The sequence below is a fragment of the Ambystoma mexicanum genome, chromosome 2q (assembly GCF_040938575.1).
Source record: "Ambystoma mexicanum isolate Mex_15411 chromosome 2q, UKY_AmexF1_1, whole genome shotgun sequence".
In the NCBI taxonomy this organism is placed as follows: Eukaryota; Metazoa; Chordata; class Amphibia; order Caudata; family Ambystomatidae; genus Ambystoma; species Ambystoma mexicanum.
In genome coordinates, this window is record NC_090924.1 from 433823274 (window position 1) to 433846985 (window position 23712).

At 46.4% G+C, this 23712-nt stretch overlaps 1 protein-coding gene across 1 annotated transcript in view; it reads left to right on the forward strand.

The window, feature by feature from the left end:
• LOC138568968 (uncharacterized) overlaps window positions 1-22624 on the forward strand; it is a 90358-nt gene extending 67734 nt beyond the window's left edge. Inside the window, exon 2 of the mRNA XM_069646717.1 lies at window positions 21908-22624. Within this exon, the coding sequence (XP_069502818.1) occupies window positions 21908-22587 (680 nt within the window). The 3' untranslated portion in view covers window positions 22588-22624. The remainder of the gene's footprint in view (window positions 1-21907) is intronic.
• Window positions 22625-23712: the final 1088 nt, after the last annotated feature.

Here is a 23712-nt window from a genome sequence, read left to right on the forward strand (position 1 = left end):
CTGTGGCTCAGTACTGCATTACACACATGTTTAGGGTCTGACAATCTGTGAGGTTCACAGACCTCAGCCTGTTTAATGGCCAATGACTCTGTCCAACTGGTGTAGTGTCTTCTTCACACGTGGGTGGACTCCAGAGGTTTCATCATGTGTCCCGCTTACTGTCCTATCATCATTTGCAGTGTTGTCACTTGACTCACATGAAGCTGTTGATGCTAGTCAACACTGTCTGTCAATACACAGATCTATGGTCAGCCTTTTCATACCATGATAGGCATACCTGCTTTTGCACTTGGGTAGAGGGGTGCTTTGCTTGTAGATATGCTACCCATTGAATGCACATTGCACGTGCTGCCTGAAGTTGACCTTGCACTGCCTTCACATTTTCTGACACACACCATGGAGTCATTGTACATGTACGTAGTGAGTAACATACATGTTTGCTGCACTGCATATACCCACTTCAATGCAGACTGCCACCTTTCAACAGGTCCGATCACAGAAGCAATTCCAAGTTGACCCAGCATGCATGCCAGGTTCTATTTTGTGTGTCACATGTCTGCCTGATGTGTTTGTTGTCGGTGTGTGTGTGTTGTGTGCTTCGAACATGTGTAGTGACCTTATTTCTCTCTATTTTTCAGATGATGACGCAATGGAGCCGGAGGATGTTGTTGTCATGCCAGGCACAGGGTTGTTATCACTACATCAACCCAGCACAAGTGGGGGTAGTGGGGTGGTAGGCCACGAAAACCCCCAAGTGCTACAGTCCATCTTGTGTCTGGCTGCCTATGAGTCCATCCCTGAAGAACACTCTGACGACCATGTCGAGTTGGATGAGCATCAGGTCCATATGTCAGAGGTGAGTGATTCTGATGTGGACACTCCTCTGTCCGTGACACCTGCACTCAGGGGTCAGGCAGTCTTGGAACCTCTGCCCGTGGTGGATCGGGACGCAGGATCACCCTCCACACCAGTCACTTATATGCCTGGGACATCACGTCGACGGGGGCATGTAGTCGTGCAGCCGCGGGCGGTGCCAACACAACCAGGACACACGGTCCTTGGGTCCCACAGGGGTCAAGCCCAGCAACGTGGTCGCCGCGCGCAACCGCAGTATACTGAGTGGGAGCAAGACATGACTGCCAATTCTGAATGGCAGGGCGCAGCAATGTAGAACATTGCTGAGAGCATGGAGCGTCGGCCCAATCTGTGCTCCCCCCTGATAGGCAGGTGCTTCTCCAGCAGCAGGCGGCACGGTCCACGGCCCGCTCGCTCAGGCTGGGCATGGCGGCCTCAGACAGGGCACGCCAGGTTGAAATGTCGCCTCTGCGTCAAGCAATTGCTGCTCACTCAGAGGCACACATGAAGGCCCTGAGGGAGGAGCATGCTTCCCTCACATCCACTCTGGGTGTCCTTCTGATGTCCCAGAGGGAGCGGGCAGAGGAGAGGTTTGCACAGCTTGAGCGTACCATCTCGGCTGAGCTACATGCTTGCCAGGAGGTGCAGCGGTTGTCCAGCCAGGCCTTGCAGGAGGAACTCAGTGTTACGCGTGCTACCTTGCAAGAGGAAGCACGTGTATCACGGGAGGTTCTGCATGCAGACCTACGTGTCATCGCCACTCAGAACCAGGCTCACCCGTCCGGCAGACCTGCTGCCGACGAGGGGCGAGCTGCAGCTAGGCGTGGTCATGCTCCTGTGCCACGTTCTCCTTTCCAGGAGGAGCCAGACTCGGACGACAATCTAGCTCCCACATAGGTCGGGCTGTGCAGGCGTTGAGCCCATGGAGGTTTTTTTTTTTCCCTCAGCATCATCGCATGTGGGTGTTGAGCAGCATCCTGTACCTCCCCCCTCCTGGGTGCCTCCCCCCCGGGTCGTATGTGGCCATTTTTGATTTTTCTTTTAGTTTAGTTAGTTAACTTTCTGTTTGATAGTTAGTTTAAATAGGTAAAGTAGGTTTTTCATAGTTAGTGTAATTAGTTAATATAGTTTAAAATTGCTAGTCTATTGTGCTTTCATGTGACGGTGTGGTGCTTTGTGGCTTTTCCACTGTCTGTTCCAGCTGGGCCCTTCAAGCTTGTCTTGTGTATGTGTTTGCTGCTTGGGGTCCTTGACTCACATATGCCACTCCTGCTTCCCTTATGCATGGGCTCGCAAGGATGGTTCGGTGTAACAGCCTATTACACAAAGGCAATGGACTGTCATATCTGTGGCATGTCTGCTGCTGTGGAACTTGTGTTAACACCCCTAGTGGGGATGATTGGGGTGTAATTGACCACTGTTCTTCTTTTGCTAGATGGGGTGTTTAATGATTCATGTGTACATTCATTGCTATGCATTGTGTAGTATGTTTCGTATCTTTAATGAACATGTGCTTGTTGAAAATCATGCCGTAGATAGTGTGTTCCACACTGTTGCTGTGAAAGACGGACTGATGGTGTGATTTCTGATGTATGTCTCTTACATGGTCCACTCATGTAATGCCTGAAGAGACACACACAGATGAATATTAAGCATTAATCATGTGTTTCATGGACTTTCTGCAGGGGGTTGAGCCTCAAGACCACCTTTGCCAGCAGACATGGGCCATTGGACGTCTGGAATCTGGACACGTTTGGTGGTGCCGACATGCGCATGTGTGTGCAAGCAGAGGCACAGGGATTGCGATCATACATCCAATAAACGATGACGTGTTTCAAGGGACTCCCGGCAAGGTGAGCAGCACAGGGGAGTCACAACACAGCAAACCTTCCGCCTGGCCAGTTGAACATGCATGCTTAGTAGCAGCACTGACAGTGAGCTTGGACAAATATTGGTGTTGAAGCGCACAATACAGCTCAGATGTGTTGGTGGACTGATGGCTAGTTGATGGGAAAGTTGTCTGGGGCACCTGCATGGGCAGTGGCACATACTCTCCGTTCCACCATGGTCCATTGAGGCACTTGTATTAGCCATGTTGCGTTGCAAGACATGGAATGAAGCATCTCACACGGACAGATAGCAAGGGACAGACTCGGGTGCAGTGCATTTCATTTCCAAGTAGAATTTGATACATGCACTGGCTACTTTATTTTGGTTATGGTGGTACAAGACTTGTTCTGAAGTCAGACCTTGCTATATGCGTCTGTCTGCTTACCCAGGGAACATTGCATGTTGTGTGAATCGTTACACATTGGTGTTCCATTTGCCATGCACCCACCAGTGCCTGACTTAATGCATTGACTGTGTATGAACCATCACATGGGTAATGTTACGTATGGGTATGAAGCATCCACACAAGATTGTCTGTTTGTAGAGTATTTTGTTACTTTGGGGCATATTTGGTGGTGTGTTTGTGTGTTTTGGGCATGCACAGATTATTAACTGTGGCTCTCTTTGCAGCATTGAACCGCTCCTGTTACCGGACCGGAGAGTGCGCAGGCAGGAGGCCAGCACTCACCCCAGAGATAAGTTTCTCTTTGACTTACATTTGAGTAATTTGCTGCTATGTGCATGTGAGCAAGTTTGGTCTATTTGTGTATGTGTTAATGTGTGTACTACATTTTGGTGCTTTCCCTACTTTCCTGTGTCAATCCTACTCCCCTCTCCTGCCCCTCATTCCGGTTATCCAGTATGCCAATGCCTGTGCTGACTGCATATCCCTGACCCTCCTTCCCCACCAGGGCCTCAGAGGCCTGTGTGAGTTAGACCTTGCAGGCAACCAGACCACGGTAGGGGTGGTTGTTTTGTGCCACTCCTGCGCCTGTACACGGGAGCTGTGACAGTAGACATCCATTCGTGTTGCATCATTCTATGTTATGTACCACACATGGTTCAGATCCTGTTGTGACATTGTTTTACTGTGCTACCTTGGTTGTTAACATCATTGTGGTAGTACTTGGCCTTTGTGGCGTACTGCTACTTGAAGTCATCTACTGGAGGCTGTTCTGGTTTGTTTTACTGCCTGCAGGGTATTTGCTTGGCTTCTGTGTTGTCCTGCTTTGAGTTATCTTGGATTTTGTGCTTTTGCAAATCTAGGTGGACTCTGAGGGTGCTGGCAACTTTTTACACACAAGGTGGGAGATGGTGACAAAGGGGAAGGGTGATCCTGTGGCCAGGTGGAATACAAGGATGTCGGATGAATAACCCAGATGCAGTTGTTCAGTGGGTCGGGGTGATTTGTGAGGGAGGGGGGGTGTTTTGTTGTTGATAGTTGCCTTGCCCTGCAATGTGATGGGCACCCTGAAATTGTAATTGTGCTTTACTATGTACATGATGTATTCTGCTCATCAATGCCTGTTCATGTGTGAGGGGATAGTTGTGGTTTGACATGCCGGGGTATACACATGGTGAATGTTCACATGTGATGTGTAGAGGACAGTGATGGTCACTTGATTTCACATGCATATGTTGAGTGCATGTCCCTACTGACCCACACACTCGCACTATGATCCACTACATGTACAACCACCCTTACATGTCCACGTGTATACTCTGTTTGCCTTCTGGTGCCCACTGTGTCCCTGCAGCAAATGTTCTATGACCATTTGTGGATCCTGTACATGCCTAATTTTGTTATTTTATGTAGTTTGTCGCTTAGATGTGATGCTCAGGGTGTGCATCACACACAAGGGCTGTTCACTGTGCTGTGCACTGAGCAGTGTGTTGCAGGAGGTGCATATGGCACACAGTAGCTGCAGTGTTGATTATGCAATGCACATTGTGCATGTGGACAGGCATTCATTGTTATGTTTCAAATACGACTTTTGGAATGCATTTGGGTATGACTTATTTTGGGTGGGAGGTTGTTGGTCAGTCATTTCATCTGATTCCATGTCAGGCATCATTGTCTGATGCCCATTTACATTTTTCACATGGCAATGTGTACCTTATTGGTACTGTGTTGGTGTATGGCTATTGCTTGCCATGTCATGTTGTGGTTTGGGAGGGTTTGAGTGACATACCAGTGATAGTCATGGCCTGTTGTGCAGGTCTGTGTGATTCACACCTTGCATGTGTGCCTTTTGGTCACACAGGATTGCTTGTGTTTAAGTAGCTAGGGATGCACACAATGTGACAATTCCATGGCAACAATCTCAGGGTGGTAAGGTTGTGACAGTTGACTGTCTCTTTGTCATCATCGATTGTCACCTGGTGTGTGCCAGGCCTGTGTGCACTCCGCAGGGTTGGGAGATTAGGTGAAAAATCTGGCCACAAGCTTGGACCGGGCTTCCTCGCCACGTGCCCTATTCCCTCCCATGGGCAGCGCCTGTGCCTGTGGTTGGGGATGTGGGGGCACCACCATGTCCACCGGTATGCCCTGCCGTGTTGCAACATTGTGCAGGACACATGCTGCCATAATGATCCTGCACACTACTGGGGGTGCATAGAGTAGCTGCCCGCCAGAGCGGTCAAGGGAGCGGAAGCGTGACTTGAGCACTCCGAATGTGTGCTCCACTATGGCCCTGGTTGCAATATGGGCCGCGTCGTATCTTACCTGGGGTGGTGTGGTGGGGTTCCGGATTGGCGTCATCATGTGGTTGCTCAGAGGGTAGGCACTGTCCCCTGGAGAGGTGATAATGGTTGTGATGATTTGGGTTTGTGTATTTGTGTGTGTGTGTGACATGCATGCATGTGCACGGGCATTTGTACTCACCTAGGAGCCATGTGTCGCCATGCTGCCCATCTTGATATGATATGATAGTTTATTTATATAGCGCCTATACACAATGTGTTTCAAAGCGCTTCAAGGCAAGAGAGGGAACAAGGGGAAAAACAATGACATTCTTACAGGCCATGAACAATAAGGATGTGAAATTAACTATCGTACTGGGCCTGACCACATTTCAGATAGTGCAAGAGCTAAAACATAGATAAGGAAGGGAGGGGAAGAGTGGGAAGGAAATGGAAACAGACAGGCGACTACCGTACTAGGCCTGACGACATTTCAGATAGTGCTGGAGGGGATTTGGGGAGGAAAAAACCAGTAAGGGGAGAGAGGAGGAGACGGACGAAGTTGCTATCATACTAGGTCCAGGGACAATTCTGATAGAGTAAGTGCATAGAAGAAAGTAAGGGGAGGAGATAGGAAAAGGTAGAAGGGAAAGGAGGAGAGAACAGAGAGTTAGCAGTCAAAAGAGTGGAGAAGCAAGAGGGGAGAGTGAATACAATTGCAGAAGTCAGTAGTAGCACATAATGTTGCAAGCCAGGATACAAGATGAAGATGGGAACAGCATGATTCAGGGCCACCATGAGTACAAGATGCAAAAGAAGTTCAGCATGAGAGTTGAGAAAGGGTGACGCACCATGAATGAATGAAGTCCATAAAAGTCAAATCCAGCATTGTCCACAAGACGGTGATGGTGAAAGCAGAATGTATCAGGACAGACTCCTGCAGAAATAGGCTTGAGTGGGGTGAGCGGGGAGCAGGGTAGAAGAATCAAGCAAAACAGGCATCACCTGTGTGCGAGAATGGGGTGGCACAAGGGAACATCACGGGGGGACCAGAGGGAGTAACATATGTTGGTGCATGCCTACCTGCTGTCTGAGCAGGGGGTCGGGCCCTGGGTCCTCCTGGTCCAAAAAGGTCCAAACAGGAATTCCCCTTTTCTTCGTCTGCCCTTCGCTTAGGACGCCCAGGCGAGACACGCCCTTGATCTAATAGTTAGGAGCAGGAAGGAAGAGGCAGGGCTAAGAAGGTGGTTGGTGCTTGCTAAGTGGTCAAAAAGAGCGGCAAACAGGAAGGCACCAGGTGGGCGTGGCTTGCTAAGTGGTGAAAAAGAGCAGCAAACAGGAAGGCACCAGGTGGGCGGGGCTTAGGCCAGGTGACCTAGATCCACTTGCACCCGCTCCCCATCTGCAAAGGAAAAGAGGCTGGAGGGCTCCTTAAGTAAGGAAAAAGAGCCGCAAACAGGAAGGCACCAGGTGGGTTGGGCTTGCTAAGTGGTGTAAAAGAGCAGCAGGCTTCCAGGGCCCGGCTCAGGGCGGACATTCTGTATATGAAACTGTCATGGGTCGAGCCAGGTTAGTTTGCATAGACAGAGGTGATGATTCCCTTTGCATCGCATACCACCTGTACATTGATGGAATGCCAGTGCTTGCAGTTTTGATAGATGTGCTCAGTGGCCCTAGGTGGACGTAGGGCCACATGGGTGCAATCTATGGCACCGAGCACTTTGGGGAAGTGTGCCACCCTGGAAAAGTCATGGACAACGGCCTGCCTTTCTGCGGGTGTTCTGGGCATATATATGTGCCTGCGGACTGAGGGGCGCACTGTCATGATTTCCAATACCTGGTGTAGGCAGCGTGACTGCGTGGCCTGTGAGACCCCACCCACCATGGCAGTAGTCCGCTGAAAAGACCCAGTGGCCAAAAAATGCAGGACACTGAGCACCTTCTCCAAGGGGCTCAATGCTTGGGAGCAGAGGTTGGGGGATGTTAGGTCATCTTCCCACTCCCTGACCAGGTCTAGGATGATATGGGGTGGAAACCTATACCTGCCATAGACCTGGTCGTCAGGCATCCCAAAAAGGCTTGTCTGTGGTGAAAAAATGTGTGCCCTGGCTAATCTCCTCCTCCTGCGGTGTCCCACGATCAGTGCTGCGACAAATGGGGCATTCATCATAGCTGTATATACGTGTTTGTTGTTTGCGCGCACTTTTATGCTGTGCGCGGGGACGCTTCCGCCTGCCTTCGTGTGGCGGACGCGTTGACGCCTGTGTGCGTCTTTTGCCGTGTGCGGGTTTCTCGTATTCAAATCCATGAATACGGGTTTTTTGCGTGTGTGTGGGCGTTCCGTGTAGTTCCCTGCAGTACGTCCCCAGTTACGCCTTCTTTTTCACGCGTTGTTCCCCATTCCACGTGTTACGCCCACTGTGCCGCCCACTTTTGTTGTGTACGCTGCGCAATGTGCGTTTTTGCTGTGCGCGAAGCGCACTCCGTTTCATGACGTGTGTGCCCGCGTGCGGCATGCACGGATTTGGCGCACAACCAGTGGGAAAGTAGCGCAGCGCCTTCCTTGAATCGCACGCGTGCGCGTGCGCTTGCTTTCTCACGCTTGCGCCTCCTTGCGCCTGCTTGCGCTGGGGTTTTTGGCGCATGTTTGTTCCATGAATCGGCCCCTTAGTTACATAGTCATTAGCTGTATATATACAAGTTACAATACAGTTAAATTACATTTGTGTTATATTACCATATACATGGCAGAAGTAGAGGAGGCAGTCCTCCACTTGCTAGTTGAGGAGAGTGGCCTTGAGGTTGTTGCAGAAGACAGAGATGGAAGTTTCAGCTCTAAGGGTGGCAGAGAGTGAGTTCCAGAGTTTCGGTGCAATATAGGAGAAGCCTAGACCTCCCACTGTGGCTCTCTTTATGCGTGGTATGTGTAGCTGGTTGGTGTACTGAGCTCTGGTGGGGCGAGTGGATGTGGTCCTTGATATTGCTTCAGATAGGTATGCTGGAGCGGTTTTGTTGATGCACCTGTGAGTGATGGTGAGGATTTTCAGAGTAATATGGTCTTTGACCTGGAGCCACCGTGCTTCACGTCTAGCGTGGGATATATGGTCTCTTCTAGGGATGCTCATGGCGGCTCTGAGGGCATTGTTTTGTGTGGTTTGCAGTCTGTGAATGTTTTTGGCGGAGGTGCCAGCTAGAAGGGCGTTGCAATAATCGAGTTTGGCTCCTATAGTTGCTCTAGCTATGGCCAAGCAGTTGGGGATTGATAAGTAGGGTTTAATGGCATTGATGAGTTTGGTGCTGAATGCTGATGCAGAGGCTATGGCGCTGACTTGTTCATCGATAGATTTGCATCAATGTGAACACCAAGAGTCTTGACAGAGGATTATACGGAGATGGTTGAGTTGTCTATGTTGAAGTTGTTGTATTGGGGGCTTAGTTTCGATAATGTGTTTGTCTGGCCCAGGATGAGAATTTCAGTCTCCTCCCCGTTAAGACAGAGGCCTTTGATTGCCATCCAAGCTTGGATAGTGGCATAGATGTTGTGAAGGGCCGTGGCGTCTTGGTGATAGAGTCCACAAGAGTCCAGATAGGGGTAAAAGTACTTGAGTGTCGTCTGCATAGTTTGTATATGCAACACCCATGGAGTCAAGTAGGTCAAAGAGGGGTTTTGTGAAGAGGTTATAGAGGGTGGGGGCTGTACAAGATCCTTGGGGGACACCGCAGTTTATAGTGGTAGGATCTGCGTTAGCTGTGTTGGAGTAGACCTTCATGGCTCTTCCTTCAAGGAAGGAAGTGATCCAGGATGCTGCTTGATTAGAGAAATGGGCTGCATAGGTGAGGTGGGTGGTGAGTGTTTGGTGATCTACCAGGTCAAAAGCAGCTGATAGATCGAGGAGGAGGAGCAAGGCAGGTTTGCCTTTGTCCATGAACTGTGAGATTTGATTTTTTTGGTCTAATAAGGCGGATTCTGTTCCATGCCCGACACAGAAGCCAGATTGTCTTTTGCCTAGTATGGAGTTAGCTTCTATGTATGATTGGATCTGGATGTGAGCTGCTTTGTCCAGGATTTTTAGGAGGAACGGGACTGTCGTTATCGGTCTGTAGTTGTTGGGTTGCGCTGGGTCAAGTGTGGCCTTTTTTAGAAGTGGCCGCACCCAGGCTTCCTTGAGATTGTTTGGGACAGTTCCTGTTTGGAAAGATGCGTTAATTAAGGCAGTAATCAGGGGTGCTAGGTCATTGGCGCATTCCTTGATGATTTTGGGAGGGCAAATGTCTGCTTTGCAGAGGGATGGTTTGAAGTTTTTGATGAGATTTAGGACCTCAGGTTCAGTGACGTTTCTGAAGGAGAATTGAGCGTGATTGAGATTACTACGCTTGTCTTGTGTAGGGCGGTTGTTATTTTGGTTTGGGAGGGCTTTGCAGTGGTTTTGGATTTTGTTCTGGAGGAGTTTTATTTTGTTGAGCATGGCGGACTGAATGCTGGCACACCAGGCTTTGTCTTTAGTTATCTCGTCAGCGGTAGCCGGAGGAGTGACTAATTCATTAAAGATTGCGAATAGTTCTTTAGCTTAGGAGTTGGCCTTTGAGATCCTATCATTGAAGGAGTTGGATTTTTCTGCTGAAATGGCTTTTTTATATTGGAGGGCTATTTGTTTGAAGAGGCTCTTATTTAGATCACTTGGATCCGTTTGCCAGTTTTTAAGCGACTGGCGCTTTTGAGCTCGGAGGGTTTGGAGTTCTTCCGAGAACCAAGAGTTGCAGTGAAATGATTTTTTTCCTTCTTGCTTTCAAGTGGGGCTATAGAGTTTATGGCATTGGTGAGAGTATCATTGAAGATAGCTGATAGTATATTTGGGTCCTGAGAGAAAGGTGGTGCTAGGCAGGGGCTTTTAAGGTGGGGACGCAAGTTGTCTGCGTTGAGTTTTTTAGAACTTCTTATTGTGGCAGGTGGTGCGTGGGTGAGAGTCTTAGGTTTAGGGTTGGTGGGGATGAGGAATTCGATGCATGTGTGGTCCGTCCAAGGAAGGGCGGTGTTTGAGGTAATGTTGGATGCACAGTTGTGATCCAAGACCCAGTCAAGGGTGCAGCCTTTGGAGTGAGTAGGGGTGAGGACTCTTTGGGAGAAACCTAAGTCTGCGAGTACTTTAGCTAGGGTTGCAGCAGATTTATCCTTAGGATCACTGTATCCTAAATTTAAGTCTCCTAATAGAAGGATTTTGGAGGACTTTTTAATGTTGTTGCTGAGTCGATGGGAGAGGTGCTCTTGGAAGTCACCTGGCAGTCAGGGAGGTCTGTATAGGATGTGGATGTTGATTAGATTATTGGGGGAGAGCGTAAGCTTGGCTGATAGCATATCAGCATTACCACCCCATATACTATGGTCTGATAATCTGATGGATAGTGAGTCTTTGTGGATAAGGGTGACTCCCCCTCCAATCTTATCACATCTATCTTGCCTAAGGATGGTGTAGCCTGTGGGTAGGGCTAGTGCGATGGCTGGGCAGCAGGCATCATTGAGCCAGGATTCGGTGATGCAAAGTAAGTCCAGATTAAGTGTGGATAGTAGATCATTTATCTCGAGGGCATGTGCAGGTAGGGAGCGTACGTTCAGTAGTGCACATTGAAGAGGTGGGTGTTGTGTGCCTTTGATGTTTTTGTTTGTACTAGTATGGGTGAAGTGTGCTTGTTGTGGTGTGTGGTAGTGAGGAGCTTAGTGTGAAGTAGTGTAGAGGCATGTTGGGATGGTGGGGGGAGAGGGGCAGTTTCTATGCTCATCTTAGTATGGGGTAGTGGTGCAGTGCGGGTGCCTAATCTGGTGTTTCTAGTCGTGATGGGTGTGGCTGAGCAGAGTAAATACCTAGGAAGTGATCGATTTCTGAGATTGCGGAGTCTGGTGGCTAGGCTAGGTGGCCGAGACTGTGTGATGTTGTAGTCTGATGCTGCGGCATGTGAATTTAGTGCTGGGCGCTGGGTGAGGTGTGCTGGGAATATGTGGGGAGGCGTAGAGGCCATTATAGTGAGGGCTATAAGGATGGCTGTTAGGCTGGCTGAGCGGAGTGTGACAGGGAGAGTGCGGGAGAGTGAAACTATGCTATGATTGGGAGGTGCATTCTCGGGCATCATGATCGTGGAGAGTGGCTGTGTGTGTGTGTGTGCAGCTGGTGTGTGCTGCTGGTATGTGACAGAAATGACAGGGCGATCGTGCGACTAGTGCTAGGTAGTTCAGAGGCAGGGCATAATAGGTAGCAGTTCATCAAAATACAATGCCTAAATTCGATTTTCTAAGTGGGGCAGGCAGAGGCTAAATGGTGGCAGGGCATAATAGGTAGCAGTTGGCTGCACAAGAAGATACAGTACAGGCGGATAAGCAATACTGGTAAATACGCTAAATAGTATAGTGAGATATTATATATCAACAATAGACCAGGTGATAGCAAGCAAATGTCCAAAGTCAGTGAAAAGCAGAGGCACCCATGAGGTGTACTGCATGAAGGGATTAAGTGGAAAGGTTAGGTTCTGGGGAGGTGTGGGCAAGCTGCAGGGTCAGGGCAGGCTTACCAGAAAATGGGCAGAATCCTTACCCCAGGCCTCAGGTGCCTCCGGACAGCCTCCAGAGAGGAAAAGCCTGTAGCGTTTTGAAAAGTTTTGTAGCGGTTCATTCGCCAGGTACTGTGCTTGGTGGTGTCTTTCCTCTGTAACTGTCTAGTGGTTTGTGGACATGAGGTTGTGAGGGCCTCCCCTTACCTGCGGGCTGGAGATGGCTAAGGTTGGGGGTTTTGGTCTTAGGTTTTCAAGGATGTGCCTACTGTTATCTCCCCGGGTTTCTTGTGCGGGATCCCCCACCCACTGAGGACTGGGTGCACTAAGGCCTCCTGGGGTGCCCGTTATTGGTTAATGCCTCCCCCACCCCCAGTCTGCAGATGGGGTTCCTGTTTCTAGGGTAATGATTAGAGTGGGGTATTGAAGGTAGTGGTTCTTTCTTGGGCTCTCTCCCTGGCTTGCTCTTTCCATGTATGCTTTTTGAGGTGTGCTCTGTTTCCAGTGGAGTCTTCATTTTTCGTAGCCTTTCCCATCTGGTTCTGAGGTGAAGAGCCAAGTTTTAAGTAGTTTTCTGAATTTTAGGTGATCCTTTGTGTTGCGTATATCTTTTGGGAGGCAGTTCCAGGTTTTTGCTACCAGGTGGGAGAATGATGATCCCCCCACCCCAAGTTTTCTTTTTTGTATGGTTTCGGTTCTAGGTGAATGTCGTTGCTTTATCTGAGTGGTCTTGTCGGTAGGTAAATTGTTATTTTCTTTTGTAGGAATTCTGCCCCTTTGCCATGGATTGCTGTGTGCATTATGCACATTGTTTTGAACCTTATTCGTTGTTTGATAGGTAGCCAAAGTAGCATTTTAAGCGCTGGGGTGAGGTGGTCCCTTTGTGGTAGTCGGAGCAGGAGTCTGGCTGCTGCGTTTTGGATACGTTGCAGTTTCTTTAGTAGTCGTTCTGGCATTACAAGGTATAGGCTGTTGGCATAGTCTATTCTGGATATGATGAGGGAGATTATGATGAGTGTTTTATGGATGAAGGGTGGACCGGTAGGATCTTTTTTACTGTGTGCAGGAGGAATAAACATTTCTTGATTATTGCGTTTACTTGAGTTTCTATTGTTAGTTTGTTATCCATCAGGACTCCAAGATTTTTGACTGTTGCCGATTGCATCGGTGCAGTTCCTAGTTCTGTGGGCCGTGGGATGCCGTTGTTTTTTCCTGGTTTTTGGGTATAACCATTATTTCTGTTTTGCCTGGCTTGAAATTGAGGCTGTTTGCGTTCATCCATTCATAGAGTTCTTGTAGACAGTCTTCCAGCCTTGTATTTTCTTCTTGTGTGACTTCTATTTTGTTGATGATTTGTGTGTCGTTTGCATAGTTGTAGCATGTAAAGCCCTGTCTTTTCAGGGACGCCATTTAACCAAAATGGCAGGGTTAGCGGAAGTGACATCAACTGACCTTTGACCTCTGATGACATCACAGGAAGTGATGTGATTTGACTCCCCCACCCTGAAGTGACATCACGGGAAGCGATGGAACATGACCTTTCAGCTCTTGACAAAACAGGAAGTGGCATCACATAGCAAGTACACTACAAAAAATATGGTTACGATATCACTATAATGTGATATACATTTCATACAAGAATGGATCACCATATGTATCATTAATATCAGTGTGTATAGGCCCATATTACCAAATTACTGTGAATGCAGATGTCCAAGGCCAAATGATAATGATGTGTTATTATATAGCACGATTAAGTGCTTTATATCGAATAGATATACATTCAATATCCCCCAATCTGTGTTGGTACTCATTTATCGACCTTAGAAGGATGAAAGGCTGAGTTGAGGTGTTTAAGAACAAACTAAATCAGTGACTCACCCTCTGAAGTGTGCCTGAAATAAACCTTTAATGAGTCTAGCTATTATTGTATAGAATTCCGGAAAGACAAATTATTTGTTATTCCTATTCCTTCTTATTTAGGATCACTGCTCAAAGTGTTAGACTTGTGGAAACCCCTTGTTTTTTTTAAGAGGCCTGAACAAGAAAGCCAGTCACTCCAAAAATAAAGAGTCACATGGCACTGGCCACAGCCCAGGAGCTTACATTTAAAAACAAAAAAAAACACAATTTCTTTTTTAGGGGTTGCAAGGGAGACCCCAGGGGTAGCAAGGGAGACCTCAGGGGTCGAAAGAGCAACCCCTAGCGACCCCTAAATGAAGTCCCTGTGTCTTTTATTGAGCTTGATTTGTGGAGTCAGGTAGATATTGAAGAGCAGTGGGGATAGGGTCCCTTGGAGTGGATTTAAAAATTTAATCTAGACGGTTTCGATTCTATATGTTAGGAATTATGTTATCCAGAGTAGGGCTAGATCAGTGATTTATTTATTTAGGTCTCTTGATGAGGATGTCATGGCTGACTGTGTCGAAAGCTGCAGAGAAGGTCCAGAAGTATCAGAGCTGAGCTTGTGTCAGAGTCTGCATTGGTCTTTCGATAATTCCAGATTGAGAGGAGTGCCATCTCAATTCCTCTCTTAGACCTCAAGCCGTTTTGTGCCTGGTCCAGCAGTTGATGTTTTTCTATGTGTTCCTGTGTTAGTCCATAGACATAGGTTTCAAGTAGTTTTGCTGGGTAGGAGATGTTTGAGATAGGTCCGTAGTTAGAGAGGTCTTACACATTGCCTGCTGTGTCCTTGAGGAGTGGTTTGACGTATGCCGATTTGAATGATCGCAGTAATTTCCCTGTTGTGAGTGATAGTTTAAAGAGGTTTCCGTAACATTCCAAAGGTGTGCCCTGCGTGAGGATTGATTTGTATATGTCTGGCAGGCAGGAGTCAATGGGAGGATCCCGCTTTGTTGCTATTTCTTACCAGCTTGATGAATGTCTCTACTGGTATTTGGGGTAAGCTTTGGAGTTTGTTCTGACGATCTTTGGCTGGGGGAGTGGACTGTGTATTTTGCTTGACTGGTCTGCTTTGTATGATTTGGTGGATGATGCTGATTTTGTTTTTGAAATGTTCTGCAAGGTTGTTGCATAGTTTCAATGAGGGTACCAGAATGCTGTTGCACCCAGGTGGTTTCCTCATTTTGTTTATGATGTTGAACAGTTCTTTTTGGGTGTTGGCGGTTTTGAAGATTCAGTTGTCATAGTATTTCTTTTTGGCCTTTTGAATTTCCTTTTTGCATGATCAGATTTGTTGTTGAAATTGTGATCTTTTTGCCGGGTCGTATTATTTTCGCTATTCAAGTTCCAGATTTTTATTATTTCTTTTCATGGCGCTGAGGAGGAGAGTGAACCATTTTTCCATTGTGCTCTTAGGGGATTGGGTGAAAGGTTTTTCCCTGGTGATGTTGTCGATTGTTTTGTTGATTCATTTATGAAGTAGTTCTGTTTTTCCATTGATGTCGCTTCGTCCAGGTTCGTGGTTGATGGTTTTGTGAGTTCAAGTTGTTCTATTAAGTTACTACCTTTGATGGTCTCCCAGTTTCTTTTATTGACAGGAGTTTATTGGGTTGCTTGGCTGCTTTTGTAGGTAGCATGATCACCAATGGAGTGATGAGGTGGTCGCTCCTTAGTATCTGTATTGTTGGTGCCGTGGTGATGGTTTTGTTGGCAAAGATTGGGTTGAGTGTGTGTCCCGCTGTGTGTGTTGCTCCTTTAACCAACTGATGTAATTTCATTATCTTCAATTGCTTGACTAGCAATTTTTGCAGGTTTCAGTTTTCTTCTTCAAACCAGATGTTGAAATCCCTGAGGATTATCAGGTGTTCATGTTCAATGGCTAGGTTGGTGATGGCTTCTTTGAAGGTGTCCATGAATGCTGCATTGTATGTCAGTGGTCTGTAAACCAGAACAAATTTGGTTTGTTTTGGGGTTCACTGTCAAGTGAAGGATGGATTCTGAGTTTTTGATGATAAGTGGTTCATCTGTTTTTATTTTCAGATGTTCCTTGCATGCCATGCAAGTCCTCTTCCTCTTTTTTTCTTGATCTGTGAGCACTTGAAGTTGTTTGTGTGTAACCCGTATAGTGTGATCTTGTAGTTGGCATCTAGCCATGTTTCTGTGATGAATAGGATGCTGATATCTCAGTCGCACAGTAGGTCGTAGATCTCTGTGCCATGTTTGGACATTGATCTTTAATTGATTAGGTTGCAGTGGATCCTTTTAATATCGGTTTTGGTTTGTGGTTGTTATGTTGGTCTGCTTCCATGTTATCCTCAGGGTGTGATGGGTGTTCAGTGCAATCTGTTTCGTTGTCAAATCGGTTTGCTCAATTAATTGTTGGGTTGCAGATTTCTTCCACTTCCTCTTCTATATTTTGTTGTAGTTGGTGGAGGTGTCCTCGTGTTTTTGTGATACATGCAGTGAGGGCATTGGTTTCGTTCTTTTTTCTTCTGGGTGTTTCCCTACTTTTTCTGCATGGTTCCAGTATGTTTTCAGCACTTCTAGTGAGGTTGGTGGTGTTGAGATGTTCTGGTGGGTCATCAATTGCGAGGTATGTTGTTAGATATAGGGACTTTTCTCTTCTCATGATGTTTGTTCTGTTTCCCACAGTGTTTATGGGGTGTGCTCTGCATTCATGGCAGTATATACTGGTAGAGGGACGTGGTGTGGTTCCATTTTGTTTATTCCTTGTTCAGTTTTCCTTTGGCGTCATCCTGTTCTGTGTCGTGGCATGTTGTGGTACTTAAAGGTAAGTTGGTTTGGAAGTTTGAGTGTAAGCCGCAGGGCCAGTAGCCCACCTGTTGCACAGTACAGGGTTTGGATTGTGGTGGTTCTTATCTTCCTTGCATTGTGATTATAGATATAAGGGTGTAATCTCAGTGGTCCTGTGACTTGATAGGGGGGTGGTAATTCAGTGATTGTGGTAGAAAGCTGCTGGGGGGGGGATTGACTGTGGTGTCCTTAACCTACAGTAAGATTAATGTGGGGATGTGGCAGGAGGAGTTCCAGGCTTGATAGGATTCTAGGGTTGAGGACATTTTGCTGGGAGTTGTCAGGGGCGATACCCAAGTTGCGGGGTAGAGTTTTGGTGTTTCTCTTTCCTGTGTACATTGGGCCTAACAGGGAGCAGTGAGAGTTTCTAAGTGTTGCAGTGACAGCAACACACTTGGTGGTTGGTTGATTAGGAGGGGGGAGAGAGGATCTGACCTGAGTTTCAGATTAGTTTGAGACAGTGATCCAGTTATAATCAAGTATTTTCTCTGTTTATTTGGTAGTGGGTCTGGTGTCGGAGTGTGGTAGTTAGGGAGACACACCTAAATATGAGTTTTCCGGATTGTTGGAGAAGTCTTAGGTTTCAAACTATAGCAGTCGGGCATGGTGGCCTTGGATTTGAATCTCCCAGATAGGGGGAGACAGCCTAGGTATCAAGATGTAACAGTCAGTGTGAATACACCTAGATTTGAGTTTCCTGGATAGTGCGAAAAGGCCTATGTTTCAAAGTATAGCAGTCAATGAAATGTACACAGATCTAGATTTGCTTTTCTGAGGGATGCCTTGCATGCTCGCGGTGAGGAGAAGACAGGGTTAGGAAGAGAGGGCAGTGGGCTTACGAGGAGGCAGAAGATTAGTCTTGCCCAAATTACTGTGAAACATGCCTCCTTCATTTTCTGCCAAGCGTTGGAAACTGATTCCAGATCCAGGGCCGGTATTCAGAGACTAATTCTGAAAGAAAGCAAGTGAAAGCGAACGTGTTGCTACCTTGCTGATCCGACTGAGGCAGCTGTAGCTGTGGTGAAGAAAGTTTGGGAAAATCAATTGGATGTCATGGTATTGAGAGATGCAAGACCAGGAGTGTCCCTGTAGTAGTAGCATCATGCTTGGTTGAAATTTCCACAGACAATTTGGGGTGCAACCCATTTGGGTGTCTTATGTGTTTCCAAAATAAGTACAAGAATCTGGATGCCCATATATTTGGTATTCCCTCTTACGGAGTGATATGATGTCTATCAGTGACAGGACCCCCTGGATTTAGTAAGAGGAAGAATTGCAAGTAACAATCTATAGGTCAACATTCGGTTTGGATGGGTTCTTGCAATTGATGAGACCACCAGGTGCAGAAAAATGTCTGCATAATTCTTAAAAGGCCTAAGCCTTTTAAGATAAAACCTAAGAGCAAATGTATAACGAGAGGACAGGATGTCCTGAACTGAAGAATGAAGTGTGTTTTCTTCTTCTTCAAAGCATAAAAGCAAAGACATATCCCTGTACTTTCTGGCAGAAAATAGTATCCTATACTGTACGGTACAATACCATACTATACAATATTAAATTATAATATACTATATTATAGCATAATATCCTATGGTATATTATAATTTACTTAATGAAATAGTAATGTTTGTATGTGGTTTGCATACCATACTAAGCTGTTAAATGATAGAATTCGTCCTGTTGGGTGACATGATTTTCATGTGATTTTTGTCAGGCTAACTTCAGAAAAATGGGAATAAGCAAGGTTAGCAGTAACCAAGCTTTCAATTTCAACAATGGGCGGAGAATAAACCTCTTATGCTGTGTGTTAGGTAGATTTTTCTTTTTCAGTGAAATTCTCCCCACTTTGTGAGTCGTCCAGCATTTTTGCAGGACTCTTTGATTTTTGGACTGATTCTCCTGAGTGAGTTGGAACCTTTGTCCACACTCACTCATTCTTTTACTCTGACATTGGGAACCCTTTTTTTAAATCTTGTTTTAATACTTTTTAATGGAGTTATGCTTTCCTCCATCTTTTCTTGCATCTACATTTTATTATTGCAGCACACAGAACTTTCTGTGCACTGTTCCTGGGTAGCTCCTTGAGCTTCCCTTTTTATTTTACCTGTGTTAACACATGTTACCCGGGCAAGGGGACGCTTTATGTCCCACCTGTATTTTATTTTGTGAGATCAGCACACCCCACCATAAGAGGAGTGCTAAGGGAAAACACTGTATCCCTATTCTCACGTTTCCAGTACATTTTAGTTACTGTTCCAAGTTCATCTGACAGGCTGGTGGCAATGGACCTTTTAGCATGACTTTTTCTGGACTTTTGTCACAGGCTGCCTTCGCAGCTGTGGTAAGGACACTAGGGTCACAACTTGCATAAAATGGTGGCTGTACTTTTCCAAGCCCTGTTCTTGATGACTTGGTCTTTCTTGGGCCTTCTTCCACCTGCCTGGGTGGAGGAGGCCTTGATGGGTCTTTTGTCTTAGGCAGACTTCCCTTGCAAATCCAGTCAAGGCTCTCTGAGTGCCTGAAAGGACAGGAAGTGGGGGAGGTGACCGGAACTCCCCAGGTCTTGGTCCCGCAGTGTGCCAACCTGGAACCAGTTTGTGCTGGGAGGCTGGCTAGCCCCATTGGCTAAATCCCTTTTAGTTATTCCTCAGGATTGTGTCTGGTGGTTAAGATGATGATCCTAGGAGATCCCCATCCCTCAACACAGCTGTAGGTTGGCCAGCAGGAGTTTTTTTCTGCATGATGTTTAGCCTGCTGATTATTCTGGTTTCCCACTATGTTTCCTATGCCCGTTGGGCTTCTATGAAGTCCTCCATAAAGTGCCTATGCGTCCATAGTGTAAATACCATCCCTACATAAAGTACATCAGAAATTGCTTTGTCCATCAAACCCAATTCCCAAAAGGATGGCCTTTGTTTAATGCCATCATCCTTGAATTGAAAGCCTTGCTACAGAGTTACTCTGTAGATTTTTCCATCTCTACCCATACCTTTCCCAATGTGTTCACCAGGCAAATGTACCCAGCTATGAGCCAGCTCCCCTCCTGAAGAAGTGCAAATTAGCAGTACCTTTTTTGCATAATTGGTTATGTAGTTATCGCTGACACCTCCCACTAGGAGTGGAATCACTTACACTTATAACCTTAGTGACCTGGAACACTTTGTCCTGCCTTTAGTGTAGTGCCCCTTGCCCAATTCGGTTATCAGGCTGTCCCTCCATTCTGTCCAGCCACAAGCATGACAATGTATACAGAATATTCTTAATGTGTGAATTGTGGCATTGTACACAGGCGTTAGCTGGAGCTTTGTACAGTCCCCTCAAATCGTTTTCTCTGTGTTATAACTCTACACCGAGCGAGATTATATGGATGTGTCAGACGTTGAGACTCATAATGCTCCACAATGGGAGAGGCAGGGCCGCTTCACCCTTATAATAAAACAAACAATTATAATCTCAATTTTAGGTACTTCTGCATTTACTGTTGTGTCCCCATTTTAAGCATTTCTCCCTCTATCCAGGTATCCCAAATCTAGGTACTTCTGCATTTACTGTCTGTCCCCATTTTAGGCGTTTCTGCGTCTATCCAGGTATTCTAAATCTAGGTACTTCTGCATTTACTGTGGGGATGCCATTTTAGGTGTTTCTCCTTCTATCCAGGTATCCCAAATCTAGGTGTTTTTGCATTTACTGTTGTATCCCCATTTTAGGCGTTTCTCCCTCTATCCAGCTATCCCAAATCTAGGACTTCAATCCCCGAGGGCATTCCAATCACAAAGTGCATTGAGGCCATACACACGGGGAAATGGCGCTATATAAATGACGACTACAATTCAATACAATTATCTTTAGTCTCCAAGGGAAACAGCCTTCCTAAAACCCAGAATCCCTCCCCTCAATTCCTCTCTGTACCCAGCCTATCCATACAGACATTGGGCAGTGTTGCAAGAGGTATGTGTTATTGCTGTGTGTTGGTCTTTTGAGACACACCTTTAGATATATATGTGTATTTTCTCCCCCATATCCTTCTGCGGCGCTGGTTAAGGCTTTGTCAGAGTGATGCAGCTCACAGTCCACTGAATTATGCTAACTTAACCATGTTTCTAAATCAATGGAACGAGAATGGAGATTATGCCTCTACTTGATCTACAACAGTGTATAATTTTCTTAATCTTGTGGCCTTGAAGTCTGCTCTTCAAACGTTTATTTCATTCCATGTTTTCAGGTTATGCACCCAAAATGTATTTTGATACAATGGGCCTCATTATGAGTATGCCGGTCCGGTAGCAACACTGTACCGGCATACTGCGAGTTCTGTGAGGGTAACACCAGCACCATTATGAATGGTGCCAGTGCTAAAGTCCTTCCCATTCCCATTGAGTCCTATTGGACTCAATGGGAATGGGGAGTGATTTTTCCTGGCGCCTGGCTATGGGGAATTACCGGGACCGCCGGGGCTGTAATGCCCGGGTAATTCCCCATTGACAGGTGCCAGAAAAAAACCGACCTTGGCGGCAGTTGTGCCGTTTTTACCAGCACAGCTACCGCCAGTGTCGTAATGAGGCCCAATGACTCTAAATGAGAGCTACGTACATAGTCAGTGGTTATATTGAAAACCTGGTGTAGGTGGGGCTCTCGAGAACTAGATTTAGACACCACTTGTTAATATGATATGCAATGCTATAGTACATATATGTTTCCACCTAACCCACTACTTTTGTTACTTTGCCTTTATGTTCATAGTTTCTTGCATACAATTAATTTAAAAGCATTAACAATAGCCAACATTTTTGAAAGTAGTGCACGAGTAATCTCAGCACTGTTGAACGTTTCCACCCCCTATTGCACCAGAACAAAGGCCCCCAATGGTATTAAATATCAGTCATATGTCTCCTCACTCTCCATTACTTTACTCCGGATGTTCATATATGGAGCTCTGGGGGGAGGTAGAGCCACCAGCAGAGCATGCCAGGGGGGGTCTCAGCAGCTGGAAAGCCAACATCGAGTGTACACCTTCTTTCCTGAACCCCCCTCCTCTTCTCTCTGCAGAAAGGGCCTCTGCAGTTGAGGAGCAGGCTTTATAAGGAAGCTGGTGACTAGATTTGGTGCATGACTACTCCCTTGTCGCCTTCAAACCATGATAAACTACACCCAAGGTGATCAAATGTTGTATGTTTAGTGGAAAATCTGTTAACACCAGTTTAAAGCTGTGACACCTCTCTCCTTGTAGACCCCATTGGAGCAGCTTGTCGTGCCATCACTGGGCATTCACCAGCATCCATTCTTGACACCATCCTTGAGAGCCAAGAAGAATATGTGTGCAGCCAAGAGACCACTGTCTTCCAAATGGTGTCATCGATCAACCCCAAGTCCTCCCCGTGTGGCACAAGACTCTCACCAGAGGCGTCCACGAAGGACCACAGCCCCAAGAGTGCCAGAAGTCAGACAACATGGGAGGCGGAAATGCTGACTCTGCAGACAAAGCACACCGACATGCTACAGGATGTGCGCAAGGACATGGGGCTCATGTACTCAGACCTGCGGAGCTTTTCCATGCAGGTGTCCATCGGTCTGAGCACCATCGAGAAACAACTGGTCGTGCAACAGCAAACTTTGAGGCAACTAGAAACGCAAAACAGGGTGCTATGGTCAAAGCAGCTGGAGATTGGCAGCCGCACAGAGAGCATGGATGACTTGCTGGTCAGGCTGACCGAGTTTCTAGCGGATCAACGAGACGACCGGGCGGCAGCGGAGCCCAGAAGGCATCTAATGGGGATGGTGGAGGAGCAGGGTCATGACGAATGTCGACCTACATACCTGTCTCCGCAGGTGGACAGACTTAAGAGAAAGCCAGGTGGGAAACGGAAGACCAAAAGTGCAGACAGCAACACCAATAAAAAAAAAAAGTGAGCTGTGCCATGGACAATGATTACACTATTTTTGTTAAGGTATGCAAAGCGTAAATAGTGGTTATTTTTCGAGGGTTTATCTCCAAACAGAAAGAAAAACCACTTGAAGAAGTTGTGCAGAATCACTGGAAGGTTGAAAGGCCAGCTTGCCACTAAAGGTAACAGATCTGGGGTAGCTCTGATTGAAAGAACACCAACCTCCAGGAGGCTTGTGTTTCTACCAAAACCTAGAAGGAGTAATTTACAAAGTTGTGTGACTGCCTAAAAGCACCAAGGCGTATGGGTTGCCAAGATGTGGCTTCATCTCTTTTTTCTTTATGCAAGAATGGAGGGAGTGACTTTGGCTCAACCATCTTTTGGGAGAAAAGTATACAAAATAATGTATTTAAAGTACAAATAAGTAAGTAATTAAAGTACAAAATATGTCCACGTCAAGGATTTTCAGTCAATAGTATACATGAAATAACTGGCAGTTCACTAGGGAACAAGCCGGGATAAGCCAAAACACGTAAGACCACAATTACACAGCTATGTTGAGCATCCTTGCCCCAGAGCAGTGCCTGGATTATCCAGTCATTTAATAGAATGACGAATGTGCATATGGACGGTATCCAGTCTTTATAACGAAAAAGAAATAACGGCATACTTTTAAAACGAAACCTAAATAGCGACAAAAAGTCGAATTTTAAAGTAAAAGTATATATGGGGATGGGGTAAGGGATTAAAAGGGGTGGGGGTAATTGGGTGAGGGTAAAAAGGCAGTAGAAACGGGGGTTTAAGGGAACCCCCAAATAAATAAATCGTTATTCAGGTACCGTTTTAAAAGTATGTAGTTATTTAGGGTGTTGTTGTAAAGACATGGAACTATATGGACATTATAACCCTTGTCAATATAGACCAGGTACCTTAAATGTTAAGGTTAATTATACCTAGCTCACAGTTTAGGAACTCAATACTGTTGCTTGGTTTGCCCCACGCATTCATCAATGCATGTCCAACTCTTGGCACCGAGACATCTCTCAGTTGGCTTGGCAAAACCAGTTCTCTACCCGCACCCACACATGGAGTGTTTGTTATAAACTATTCTGGTGAAAGCCTCCACTGTACAAGGGCCCGCTTGAGAACA